Genomic DNA, 14,160 nt, shown 5'->3' with positions numbered 1-14,160 from the left:
CAGGTAGCTGCCTTGCTAATAGAACCTAGAGGCACGTTTTCAATGAAAGCAATAGTAGCCCCTGTGCCTCGAGTAGAATGTGCTCTAGGCGTAAAGGGTAAATCTCTTAGACAGAATAACACATTTGGATCCATTTAACGATCCATTTAGAGAATGCCAACTTAAAGACAGGGTGCCTTTCTGTACCAGAGGCAACAAAGAATTGATCTGTCTGACGGAGCGGTTTTGAATTAAGGTAGTGTACGTCAATGCTCTAACATCTAGTGTATGGAGGCTTCTTTCAGCCGAGTTAGTGGGATTCTGAAAGAAAGTTGGTATTTCAATGGAACTCGGAAATGGATTTAGGTGCAAAGCGTGGGTCTGTTTGTTACTATTCATAAGGACAAAGTGGTCTTGCAAACGGGTCTTGAACTGAGAGACCCTGCAGTTCACCAACTCCCCTAATGAAAATAACAGCCACCAGAAAAGCAGCCTTCTAGGTGAGACCCTTAGGACTAGCTTTATGAATTGGCTCAAAGGAAGTAGCCCTAAGTTTAGAAAGGACAACATTCAAGTCCCATCTGGGAGTTGGATTAGAAATAGGTGGGCAAAGTCTTTTCACCACCACCATGAAAGCCTTGATTACTGGGACTTTCCACGAGGAAATCCTGCTGAGAGGTGATGTAAGCAGAGAGGACCGTAAGGTGGACCTTCAGCAATTTAAAAACTAGTCCCAAGTCTAAGAGGCGAGTAAGGCAAAGGAGTGTGGGTGAACAGTCAATTGGTTTGATGTTCCGAGTTCCACACGAAATGACAAAGCGTTTCGATTTACTGGAAGAACTGTGCATGGTATTTGGTTTCCGTGCCTCTAAGCATGTCCATGGACCTTTGAAACCGTTGGAGATGCCAGGAGCCAGGCTGCCAAGTTGAGTTTGAGGGCAAGGGTGCAGTGTGGTCACCTGATCTTGGGACAGCGTCAGGGAGAATTCTCATTTCCATGCTAATTCCCTTCCACTTTAGAGACCCTCAGCTCTTTTGGTGGTCTTTAGGTCTTTTAATTTTTATCCTGGAGTGAGACCTTTTTCTCTCTCATGTATTTTTGATCTGATTTGGACTGTTTTTGGAGTCTGACAAACTCCATAGGCATCTACTTTTGTATTGAGACACAGCACCTTCAGTGCAGTGACACAGCAGGCATTGGATTTCTCATAAGGTTTAAATACCTTCTCTTGGGTGAACTACTGTTCCCAAGAGAGAGTAAAGTGAAATTGGCTTTTTTCCTATGTAGGTCCAGTACACCCCATTTTATTGTTAGGCAGGATTGTATGTAGTAGCCCTGTGGGAGACTACACCAGCTTTGTCTTCTTGACAATAGGGAACCCAACCTTTGGTATAGGCCTGAACTACACAAGTTGTTAGTGTGACTGAACAGCCAGGCTTATCTCAAGAGCGGTCAATGTGAGCTGTAGGGTTGCAACAGAGTTTCACAATGACAAGTATTCAAACTACACTCATACTCCAAGTTTCTTGAAAAAAGAATTATTAATTTAACAATCAGTTTTAAAATAAACCTTTATTTAGAAGGGAGCAATTGGCAATAAAAATACACTTTGAAAACACTCCTTCAGCTCAATAAAGTAAGTAGATACACTTTTGGGATGGCACACAGCTTTTCCTACACCCTGGGGTGATTTAAATAACAAGGACACTGGAAATTAATATATCACTTTTCACTTACATGTTAATACTGAGGTTGTGGTAAAAAGGAAAGTTAGGGAAGGAAACGATGGTCAACAAGGTTCTCAAACAGGTAAGCACTTTTGAACCCCCCAATGCAATGCAGATTAACCATTTCCCAGCTAATCCAATAAAGGTATGTATGTGTTTTAACTATCCCTCCAAAAAGTCAGAGGTTAGAAGTCTTCAGGTAGCCAGGACAGCCAATGTCAATTGAGCAAAGTCTAGGGGAGCTGAGGCACTTCTTGAAAGCAAGTAAAAAGTCTTGCACAATGTTATCGAGAGTTTGTTGAAAAAAAAAGGAATCACTGTTGGGCGACAAGCTGGGAGGCTTGTGAAGGGTAAAACTGCAAGCAACTCTGCAAAAGGCAGCTAATGCAAGTCTCTACTGAGAGCAAGCATGCTACACAATAAGAGGCAAGTACCCCTTAGTTCACAGTACCTTATGTCTGAAAAAATGGTTCCATCTGGATTCCGTTCCTGTTGTAGTATGGCAGATCCTGTTCCTGGGCCTCATTCCTGGTGACAAGAGGTAGGACGTCTGGGGACTTTCTGCACTACAATTCAAAGGTCAGTGGAAGCAATGGGCAAAGTTCAGATCAGCGGCACTTCACGGATTCAGCTACTCGCCAATAGCACCACCATGGTTCTTGTACACCTTGTGGACTTTCCTTGCTTCAGGGGTCCAGCACTCTTGAGGTGGCTGAGGCTTGGTCAACCCTGCTTTGAAGGAGTCTGGAAGATCTTCTTGGAGCTCGGGTCCGGCTTAAAAACGATGCACTCGATTCTGGTGTTCCTGTCCCCTGGCACTCGGTTCCTGCAGCAGCAATGGAAGTGCAGCCAGCAAAGAGAAGTCGTCCTTTGCAGGGCTTCTCTAGTCAAGGCAAATTGCGGAAGCTCACTGCAGCAGGGCTTCACCAGGCAAACCAACGGTCCAGGAGTTGCAGCAGCAAGCTTCTCTTCGAAATTCTTCGGATTCCATCGGCCAGTGGTCGACTCTAGTCGTTCCCATTCATTTGCATCCTAGCTGTCACTCACAGCAGGGTGGCGGTCCTCCAGCCGGTCAATCACCGTTGGGTGCATTCCTGTAACCAAGGAGACTAAGCACAGGGAGCTTCAGGCACCTCCCTTACTGCATGCCATGCCAGACAGGCTGGAGCCAGAACCCCGCCAAAGAAAATGAACAAAGGGACCAAACCTGGTAAATCTCAAGAAATGGCAAAAAAAGAAGACCAGGGCCATTTTGCCAAAATGGGCACCCGTGGGTGCAATACAGCAGCTGAGGAATCAGTGCGGTAAAAACACACAATAGTAGGAAAAAGTAAACCACTGCCACCATCCATTAATTGTAGAAAGGGTAACATAAAAATGATGAGAAAGTAGACAAAGTGGATACTAAGTAACCCCTCCAGAACTCTATGGAAGATAGTGTGTGCCGGGTCTACCAAGTTACAAAAGGCAAATAAAGTAATTTCACTTTACTGCTCTTGGAAACCATAGTTTATCCAAGAGGAAGTATGTAAACCTTTGGGAAATCTAAAAGTACTTCCCTGTGCCACTGCACTGAAGGTGATGTGTGTACAATGTAAAAAGATGATTGATGCCTATGGAGTTTGTCAGACTCCAAAACCAAAAGAAACAGCAAATGAGCTGGGGGTCTCCAAGATGGAAGGGAATTAGCACATTTCTGAGAATTCTCCCTAACACGTATGTAGAAATACAGGGGGGGTGGAGGGGGGGGCCGGGGGGGGGTACTTCGTAGCCCCTTTTCCTACTTACTCATGTAAAATTTTTATGTTACCCTCACAACATTTAATGGCTGGTGGCAGTGGTTGCATTTTCCTACCATTATGCGTTTTTATCGCAGGCTGAATCCTCAGCTGCAGTAATGCACCCATGGGTGCACAGTTTGTCAAGGACGCCTTGGGATGGTGTATTTCGCCTTGGTTGGGTGAGTATGTGTGCCCCTGTCGCCAGTAGGTAGTCTCTCCGTAGCAGTGCTTTCGGCATGCCTAGTGGGGACGGGGAGTCAGCCAGCTCCACAACTGTGGCAAAGGCCTCCGAACTGGAGTTCTAGCTGCTGGAGGGGTCCTCGTCCACTGCGACAGTAGGGGAGTGGGATTCGGCCTGCATTGTATAGGCAGCCCACCGCTTAGAGCGCCTTTCTTTAAGCGTCTTAGATTTAGAGGCGACAGGCTGCACATTGCCGATTGTCGTGGTCACGAGGCAGTCACTCTCACGATGAGTGTGCCGTCAAGGAAACTTCCAATTACAGAAAGGTGACAAGATTCCTTTATTTTGCAGATCACCCTGTGGACCAGTGGTGTGGGCAGGAAGGCATAGGCCGTCATGCCGTTCCACTGAATCTGAAATGCATCGCCCAGGGAGCCAAGGCTCTGCCCCTGCCATAACGCAAACTGCTGGCACTTCTGGTTGACTCAGGAGGCAAATAGATCCACCTGAGGATGCCCCACCATCTGCTGAAGATCTCCCACAGCACCTGGTCGTTCAATTGCCACTTGTAATGGTCATCTGCCAGCCTGCTGAGCCTGTCCGCCTTAAAGTTTGACTCCCCCGGATGGTGGACGGCCGTGAGGTAGATGAGGTTCTCCAGGGCCCATTCCCACATGCGGACGGCTAGTCTGCACTGGAGGGCAGGGGGTCTGGTACACCCCCTGGTTGCTGACACAGTACATGCTGGTGGAGTACTGTCTGGACGAGGACAACCTTGCCTCCAATGACCAGTTTGAGTGCTAGCCAGATGGCCTTCAGTTTCAGCCATTTGATACGAGACACCTGCTCCTGCCGGGTCCAGACTCCATGGACGCTGTGGCTGTCCAGAGTGGCCCCCAGCCCTCAAGAGAGGAGTCCGTAGTGACGAGCGACCGAATCTCTGCCAATAGAGTTGCTGTCCCAATCTGTGGGAGTGGAAGGAAGACATCGGTAGGTGGTACCCCATGGATACTACACAGACGATCCAGGGGTCTGCAAAATTCTGATGCCAGAACTGTGCATGAAGGGCAAGCCTGCCTCCAACCGGAGACACATGCACCCGAAGGGGAGCATCATGCCTTCTTTCCCTCTGAGGCTGCTACGGAGGAGGGGGACTGGAACAAGCCCTTAACTACCCCCTCTCCGACCATCCTTTTTCATTTGCGCCTGTGTTGATTCGGCGAACGGTCCGGCTGCCTGGAACACCGCTTTTGGAAGCCGCAGAACCCTCGGAACATCCACCCCTTGTCGGAGCATTGGTGTGACTGGGTGTATCCCTTGGGCGTGGCCTTCGCAAGGATAAAGACTTTGCAGTTTGCCAACTGTTTTTCTTTTTATCTAGCTCCTCGTCTGTGGTGGAGTAAAAGAGGTCACCACCCTCGAATGGAAGGTCCAATATGCATTCCTGGACGAATTTAGTAGCCCAGAGCCAGGCCGTCCGCATGTCCGTGGCGATGCACATGGCCTGGCCAGAGGTGTCAATGTGGGCCACGGTCGATTCCATGTCCTGCGCCACCATTTTAGCCTCTGCCAGTCCCGCCTTGAAACGTGACTGGCTCTGTACCGGACGTTCTGGAAGGAAGTTGGCTATTTCTCGCCAAAGCCTCTGCTTAACGGCTGCCGGCATGGCATCCGCGGTGGCCTAACGAAGATGCAGCGAAGCGTAGGAATGAATCTTCTCCTCCTTGCCTAGCAGCGCAGAGGACAAGGTGGCCGAGGACGACTGAGGCTTTGAGTAGAGAGTGTGGTTGAGGGTGGGGCGACAGCAAGAGTGTATCCCCCCCCCCTCCATTTGCCTGTACTTGGCATCCAGGTGTCGATTGACCGGCTTGGCCGTGTGGGGGTTGAGCCACCCCTTTTTAGCCAAAGCAACAACGTCCTTTGGCATCGGGACCCCCCGTTCTAGTCGAGGGGCGTAGAGTGAGGATCTTGGCAGGCACCCCTGCCTCTGGTTGTTGAACTTTGGGCTGAGGAAGGCCCAGGTACTCTGCCAGACCAAGTAGTTTGTGGAAGGCCTTGGCTGAAGATGGTGTGTTGGGGGTCTTCTTCCTCGTCTGTGTCCGGCGCGGTAGGAGTGCTGGGCGCAGAGGGATGAGGTGTGGAGACCGGAGCCGGCGGCTGGTACGGAACTGCCTGAACTGTGGGAGGCAGGGGAGCCGGAATCGAAGGAACCGGTGCAGGCAGCGGTGGCTGCAACAGGGCCTGCGGCGCAGGAGCCATAGGAGGAATGACGATTGGTGCGGGCAGCGGAGCCGGAGGGAGCATGTCCCTGATGGCATCCCTGAGGATGGCCCCCATTTGAGGAGAACTCATGAATGTGAGGAACCTTTCAAAGAACCTGTCCTCGCAGGCCAGTGGGGTGGCAGGTGATATTGACGGGATCACGGGCAGCTGCTGGGGCCAGTGCGTATTCTGTCTAGATGGTTGCAGAGGGATCCTGCCCTGCGCTGCTGATGGATAAGCTGTAGGCCACGTACCTGGTTGACCCCCAGTCCCACCTTGTAACTCGTTCACCCACCTGCACCGTTGCTCGGGGAGGTATCGGAAAAGCAGCCATCTTGTTTGGCACGTCAGCCATCTTGTTCGAACTGCATGCCACGTGCCGAAGTCATGGTGCTTGGCTCACTGGGCCCAGCCTCCTCCAGGACTCTTGACGGTGGAGCATGAGACCTGCCCGGCACCTAAGGCCGAGGCCTGGTAGGCGGGTCGCCCTCAGCGAAGTCGACGGTAGTGCTGTGTGTAGGCAACCCCTCGGCCATATTGCCGGTACATGGGCGTAGTCCCTCAGGTGTACACCCGCTAAAAGAACCTTCTGGTCCCTCAGCACTGTCTTCATGAGGATCTACGGACCCCTCGGCATGGCGGCTGGTAGCTGAATTAGCCTCGGTATTCGTGCTGGTATGTGAACCTGAAAGGTTCCTCCCGCTCAGGCATTTCCTTGGGAAGGTGTCGCCCATGCGGGGTGCGCTGGAAAAGAGCGGCCTTACCTTGGGCCTTGATCGATGCTTGACGAAGTCCTTCAGGTCCAATGGAGGAGACTTCTCTAAGAGCTCCCTCCTCCTAGCCAGTCTATTCTTCAGGGCACACAAAGGGTGTTGCACACGGTACAACCTTCCCATCCGTGGTCAGAGGCAAAGCGCAACGGGATCTTATGTAGAAAGAGTCCCTCGCAGGCTGGACACCTACTGAAGTCGACATACGCCGAGGAGGAGCGTGGCGCCAGAGGACCGAGTACCCTATTGATAAAAGAAGACAAAAAGACAGAAGAAAGTATCCGGGGAATACCGCGTGGTATTACATGGACGAAGCCAAACACAGGAGCACTGGTGGTTCCTGTCGATGTGGAAAAGGGGACCGAGTTGTGGCACCGGAGGGCGGAGTCAGGGGAACGCATGCTCCCAGGGCCGCACGGCACTAAATTTAAAGGGCAAGAAGGTTTTTTTCTGGTGAAAAAGGTTCTGTCTCCCGTCCCTAGGAAGGGACGCTGATGCAATATGGAGGTAAGGGGACGGCACGTAAGACTACATGGGTACACTACACATCACGGTAGTGTCAGACATACCAAGGTCAATGTTCATTTTCTATGTTTGAAATACAAATTCAATACTCCGCAATTACCAATAGATGTTAGACTATATGCACAATATGTGATTATAGGAAATTCACAAGCATCAAAAATAAATATATACACGTTTGTTATGAAAGTGAGATAACTTAATAAAAACAGTATAGAAGAGGCGTTCACTAAAGCAATGCAAAAACTGTACCAGACAAAGTGGGAAAGAAAATGAAAATGATGCACTCTGCCTAATAGGGAAGCCACTTATCTTAAGCAGTACTTCCATATCGGCTAATAAGACCCAGTCTCTCAAAAGGCTCAAGTTACAGTTAAGTAATTGAAAAGAGTGGTTAGGCGGTTGTTTGGGCTGCAGCCAAAAAGAAAGCTGCAGTTGCAAAAGCACACTTTTGGGGCGAAAGGTTTTTGGATAAAATTAGGGACACTCCCATTTGCACCACACTGGGGCTTACTCAGAGGAAGCCAAGGCTAGAACTCCATGACCGACTGCCAGGAAAAGGCAGTGCTATGGAGTGGTCCTTAAGCCCATGCAATCCATATGGGATGTGGGGGCACAAAGCAGTAGATACACTTGGACCAGGACACTAGGTAGTTGAGGAAACCGATAACAAAAGTGATGCTGAAAAAATAGACAAGATAATGCTTCTTGACAATACCATTTTGAAATAAGCAATAGTCTCAGAAATATGGGTAAAATGAAGGGCAAACACAGGCTTATTGAAGGGGATAAAAATGCATGTGCAGAGGCACGGGCTGTGTCCTGTTTCAAAGGGATGGTCCACAAGGATGGCTATACAACTGCACACAGATTGAATGTTAATGAGAGGGAAACACCAAACAGTGCAGCATAGGCTGTGGGACTGGGTAGGGAAAGAGTTAAGTGATTTTCAAGTTATGAGGCAATGCTTGTTGACATTTCAAAATAATTCCAACTGCCACTAGTTCTTTTGAGTATGTTCAACATGAGTTTTGAGTAAGATTTATTTTTTGATGGCGACTGCCAGTAGGACCATCATCCATTTTGTCCCTCGTACAAGTAGATCAGTGTCCTATTTCAGCACACACTGAACCATATAAACTAAACCCACTGACTGGACTAAAAGTAAAATCCGTTATGTAAGTTAAATGCACTGTCAAATTGGAAAGCAATAAAAAGGTCAGACAGATTGCAGTTTCTGAAACATGTTGAAGATGGGTATACCATCTTCATCAAACATCCTTAAAATGTTATCCCATGCTTTTTTACCCATGGAATGAAAAACAGCATGTTAAGGGAATTCTGGTGGTACTAGCCCAGTTGAAGTTTTTTACACATCGCTCCAAATGGAGACGGGGGATAGGCCAAGGTATTTATTAAAGTGGGAAGAATAGAGGATTGGGGGGCGGGTGGGGAGGGCGAGACCGCTTTTTTTTGCTGTGAAATGTGTAAAAAGAAATCTAGCAAATGGGCCTTGAACAAGTTCTCTAGAGGAAACAGAACAATGATGGTTACTCACCTTGGATTTATTAGCCTTTTTTCGCTTGTCAGGGCCAATAACTTCCCTCCTTTGAACCTAACAAAAAAATACAAAGAAAATGTAATCGGCCAGCGTACCGAAAAAGTTGTCTCAGATTTGCGATTAACAAGCATACATACCAAACTGTAAACTTCAATGTTGATTTCAAAGTCACTAGAAACGTCTTCCCTAAAAGAGAAAATTTGCATTTGGAAAGTTAAATGGACAAAAACAAAGAATGTTCAAGGCCATGTGCCACGTTCAGAGGCACCAAGGGTAAATATTACAAATGAACAGGCCTTACCCATTTGGGGCCATTTAAAAAAAAGGGTTGCCGTATACATTTTCACATGCATTTGCAAAGACCCCATAGCAATGGCAGTATACACCAAGATGGTGGAATAGCCAATCAAAAACCACACAGCTTCGCCCCGTGAGAAAACAAGTAGGGCATCACCCAGCAATGCTAATCAATTATGTCTAGAGAACAAAGCCAACAATAGTATAAACTTCCTTTGTCACATCACAAACACATTTTTGTGTTCTGGTCACAGATAGGATGAAGCCTTAGATGAGACTGAGTAACCAAACAAAGACTTGGATCAAAGGAATTATTAGGTGTTTCTAGGACTCCAGGGAACACTGCTTTAACGCCAATGGAATTCTTCCAACTAGTGAGAACCACTGTGTATGGGGAGAATTGCGTTTTTTTAAATAAAAGTACTGCGAGAGAACTTCGGAAAGCCCGCCTTGGGTGAACAGGGTTACACTACTTCGGTTTAGCCTGAACCACACATGGGTTTGGTAGAATGGCGAGCATCCACACTTAGTCTAAGGAGGGAGGAGGGCTGTAGTGAGGTACAAAGAACTCAGATCATACACTTAGTCCAAGAAAACACAGATGCACTTCGAAGTTATATTTAAAAAAAAGTTATCTAATATATACATTAAGGCACAGTGTTGTAACTTTGAAGTCCCGTAAGTACTATAGCACAGTTAAACACTAGAACTCTTGCAATACACTTTGGAGAATAATTCACAGATGTATTCACACTAGAGCAGCTTTTCCGGTAACAAATCACATAGTAAAACCATCTGAAACATATGCAAACTTTGCCAAACTCTTGTTCCAGCCTCTCAAAGAGTCCAACCCTATTTTAGGAGAATTGCACAATGTTTAAATGGACGATAAGCCACCAGTGACCATTGGTAGGGCAGAAAAGGGAGTGGCAAAGTCCAACAGGATCTCTTCTTGGTTTTGCAGGTAAGCAAAAGTTAGGTTTCACAATTCAAGGAACTCAAGAGGTTTCCTTGAAGGGTTGCCCCAAGGACCAGTGTCCTATGGCAGAATTAGAGTACAATGGGTTGTCCACCCCAATGTAACGATTGGAGCCCTGGAGGGGTGCAAAGTACCAGTTACCTACAGCCCAGAGGAACGCCAAATCAACAAAGCAGGCTCTAGGTAAGTTTTACTATGAGGAGGACAGAACCTTTGATTGAAGAAGCAGTTGCTGCATGACTATTCCAGCAGTGAGGCGACAGCAGACCAGGTCACAGGTTTCTCAGTCTTGGTGACGAAAGGGACTTCGGTGGATCTGGCAACAGCTCTCATGCAGACAGATGCCCAGAAAAGGATCTTCACAGTTCTGGCTTGTTGGCGCCTTTTTCAGACTTGGATGAAGGATGGATGTTGCACTGGTAGACTTCTTTTCTCTGTCCTTGTCTCAGGTGAGGGAACTTTGGGGAGCTGGCTCGAGTAACTGCAGGCTTAGGATTCGCACAAAGTTCCAGGTGAATTCCTGCTTCAGTCAACGATGCAGTGATGCAGCACAGATCCCGGTATTGGTGAATTACAGGCTGTAGAGGTTGCAGCTCTTCCAGGGAAGGGCCACATTTTTTTTTGTCTTGGGGGCCGGGGGGGGTTAGGCCCACCAGTCCAAGGGAGGGAAATCCTTGTGTTTGTATCTCCCCTGTTGCTCAGAGGCTGAGGTTGGGACCGCAGTAGTTACTCCACAGGCTCTGGAGGTCTCTAAGTTACTGGCGGGGGCTTTTCGGCTTCTTCAGAATCTTCTGTTCCAGTGGTCGACTGAGTTCGAGCTCCTTGGAATGCATCCAAGAAGATCGGCTGAGTCCATCAATCATGAGCCATGCACCTTATAAGCCGAATGGGTGGGGTGGTTGCCCAATTAGGACAGAAGCCCCCCCCCCCCAGCCTGAAATGGTTTCAGTCAGCCACAAGGCAAGACAAGCAGGGGATTATCGGTAACCCCCACTTCCCGTCCTGCAAGTCACTCGGACTCTGCGCAAGCTTTCCTTAGGAAGCCCGGCGAAGACAAAAAGGGACCCGAGAATCCTTCCTACCAAGAAAGGTAAAAGACGAGATCAGAAAGGACAAGTCATCTTGTTCAGGGTTTAGAAAAGTACAACCACCATTTGGGGTAAATGGCGACCCTTGTATCCGCTGCAAAGACCTGTGACAAAGGTTCATAAAATGTTGTGCAAAAAAGTACACTGCCACCAGCCTGAAAAGAGCTTGTCAGAATAACCAAAATGTTACAGGATTGTCGAGAAAAGGGATGCATTGGATCCCCTCAGCACTTCACATAAGGTGGTGGGTGTGCTGATCTTGCAAAAGAAAATACAGGTAGGACAAAAGGTTTACCAAAGGAAAATAAAGAAATACCAAAGTGGAAGCTCTAGGACCTCCAGCAACACTGCACAGAAAGTGGTGTGTGCTGCTTTAGTAAAATGTAGGAGAACTAGTCAAACATCCAGTAGTCCAGCAAAAGGTGCTGGGGAACTCACGGGTGGAGAGAATTTCACATAAAAAGGGAAATCTACCTTAACACCTACACCATGCAGTATTTATAAAGAGATGGTCAACCAATGGAACATCATTGCCCCAAGCGTGCTTAGGAAGGACAGATAGACACCTATACCCAAATCTGCCTCCCACACCCTTAACAGGCCTCTGACAGTCAGAACTGGAATCAAGCAGGCTAGCACCCCAGTCCTGTTCACCAAAGGTGGGCTTCCCCCCCACCCCCCATGTGCTGCCTTAGACAGTACTTTTGCAAAAGCCCCAGGCAGTAGGATTAGGTGCGTGTTTCATCACTGCCTCCCGTGAGGGAATAAAAGCAGCCCCCTTACCCACTCACATGGTCTACTACCGGAACTGAAACTGATAACCCCCCTCCCCCGCACTCCCCCAGAGCGACTGCACACAAGGAAGGGCCAAGCTTTGCGCAAACCCCTTTGATGCTGCACTGAATCAGCCATGCTTTGCTTCTTCAGACACCAGAAGGAAAAGACCTGGAGCTCCTCCCCCATATCCGGTGAGGACAACTGGATCACCTCTAATGCTCCCGATAAAAGACCTGCATCACGGGACACAGAGGTGGGACCCCATTTTGTTGCCAGAATCCCAAATACTCAGCACAATAAAGAAATGAGATTCTTCAGTCAAGGACATCAGGCAAACACGGGTTCATCCCTCATCTCGAAAGTTAAACAGGATACTTCTGCCCTCTGTTCAATCACACCAACAAATTTGGCTCTGGGTCCTCAATCCATGGCTGGACCCTCCCTGGTGTGTCTGTGGGTGAATCTCAATTTACTTTTCCTAGTGTCTTCTCAAGCCGGCCCTATCCTCAGAAGCCAAATCCTGAGGCGACAAAGGAACCCTGCATCAGTGACGGTTGCTGGTAAGTAGGGTAGGTCACGCTCAGTATTTTTTGTTATCGGGGGGAACCTGTTATAATAGAGCAGAAGCCATACACAGAACAAGTATGAAACACAAACTACCCCAGTCTCCTGTTCTTCAACTTCGTACACACCACCTTGGACTCACATTTCTTGTTATAATGAACAAACATGACCAGATTTAGAAAAACACATTTGTCTTTCACAATTCAATACATAAAAAATACACAACCACTTTTCTTTTTTTCCTCGGGTTCTCATTATTGGCTTTCTTTTTCTACCATCAAATTGAAAAACCATTATACCATTTTCAAAATGGACAATAATTCCCCACTTTTTATACCAAATTATTTTTGTTCAAGAAAATAACATTTCGTCAGGATGATATTTCGACACGTTTCAGCCTATGTTTTTACAGAATGAACCCCATCCTTGGGTGTAGTTTTCACGTTGTTTTAAAGGCCTTCTTCAGGACAGGTGATGAGTTGGATTATACGTAACTAACAGTCGATTATACATCCCGACAGTTGGGAATAGTCAACGAAAGTGTCACGGACTAAATCAGCAAGAAACTCGAAGGAAGAGACGAACGGGTATCCCATTTAAAGGGAAACTGCCTGATTTACAACGACACACGTGATGGGTGCACCTCCACTTCCAGAGTGAGTGACGCATTTGGCTTCAGCTAATGAATGAAAGTTGATGATCAATAGTCCCTGTTCAAAGTCTACTCAAACAAGATACACTATGAAAAAAGGGTTAGAAGACAATTTAGTTTTATATAATCCAACTCATCACCTGTCCTGAAGAAGGCCTTTAAAACAAAGTTGAAGAACCCACCCCAGGACAGAGTTCATTCTGTAAATACATAGGCCGAAAAGCGTCAACATATCATCCTGACGAAATGAATCATTTTCTTGAATAAAGATAATTTGGTATAAAAAGTGGGGAATTATTGTCCATTTTGAAAATGGTATAATGGTTTTTCAATTCGATGGTCGAACATGAAAGCCAGTAATGAGATAACCCGAGAAAAAGAGAAAGAAAAAAGTAGTTGTGCATTTTTTATGTATTGAATAGTGAAAGAGATATACAGATACAGGGCAAAATCCCAAAGTTTTTGTTTTCGGGGAAGCAATTCTCAAAAAGGGACATTAATCAGGCAACAGAAATGGTGCGTCAAGCACAGAGAATTGAAAACCCCTCACTATTAAAACCGGGGGAAAGAGTGAAAGAAAGAAATGTATTATGACGATTATGGGGATGTTAGACACTATTTTTCATTTACTGCAAACACTGTTTGCAGTAAATGGCAAATACAAGTTTCACTGTGCATGCTTGAAAGCATTGCATCAACTAGGAAGTGCGCTTATGACAACATGCACCATTTTTTACAAAAATCAGTGGTACATCTTTTGTCACCAGTCAACTTGGGCCAAGTGGATTTCTCTTAGGTCGAATATGTAAAACTAAGGAACTCGCCCTCCGCGTCTAGTGGGATTTTTAAGAATTTGCAAGGCCTGCACAGGAACAGCAAAACATGATTTAATCTGGTTACAAACTCTTGGAACAATTTCTCTCGCCGATGACCCTCTTGTTCCAGAGGTCTATATCAATTCCTCTTACTACATACACATTACTCAAACAAATGTTTGTTCCTCACAAAAAGTCAACACA

At 47.0% G+C, this 14,160-nt stretch overlaps 1 protein-coding gene across 4 annotated transcripts in view; it reads right to left on the bottom strand.

The window, feature by feature from the left end:
* ANLN (anillin, actin binding protein) overlaps positions 1-14,160 on the bottom strand; it is a 728,409-nt gene that overhangs the window by 314,887 nt on the left and 399,362 nt on the right. For all 4 annotated transcript variants that reach the window (XM_069613260.1, XM_069613259.1, XM_069613262.1 and 1 more), the window contains exons 16-17: positions 8,922-8,970; positions 8,782-8,838 (exon numbers count right to left, since the gene is read on the bottom strand). In XM_069613260.1, the coding sequence (XP_069469361.1) occupies positions 8,782-8,838; positions 8,922-8,970 (106 nt within the window). The remainder of the gene's footprint in view (positions 1-8,781; positions 8,839-8,921; positions 8,971-14,160) is intronic.

The sequence above is a fragment of the Ambystoma mexicanum genome, chromosome 5p (assembly GCF_040938575.1).
Source record: "Ambystoma mexicanum isolate Mex_15411 chromosome 5p, UKY_AmexF1_1, whole genome shotgun sequence".
NCBI classification, from domain to species: domain Eukaryota; kingdom Metazoa; phylum Chordata; class Amphibia; order Caudata; family Ambystomatidae; genus Ambystoma; species Ambystoma mexicanum.
The sequence above is the reverse complement of the archived record's forward strand: the minus strand, read 5'-3'. Positions and strand labels throughout refer to the sequence as shown.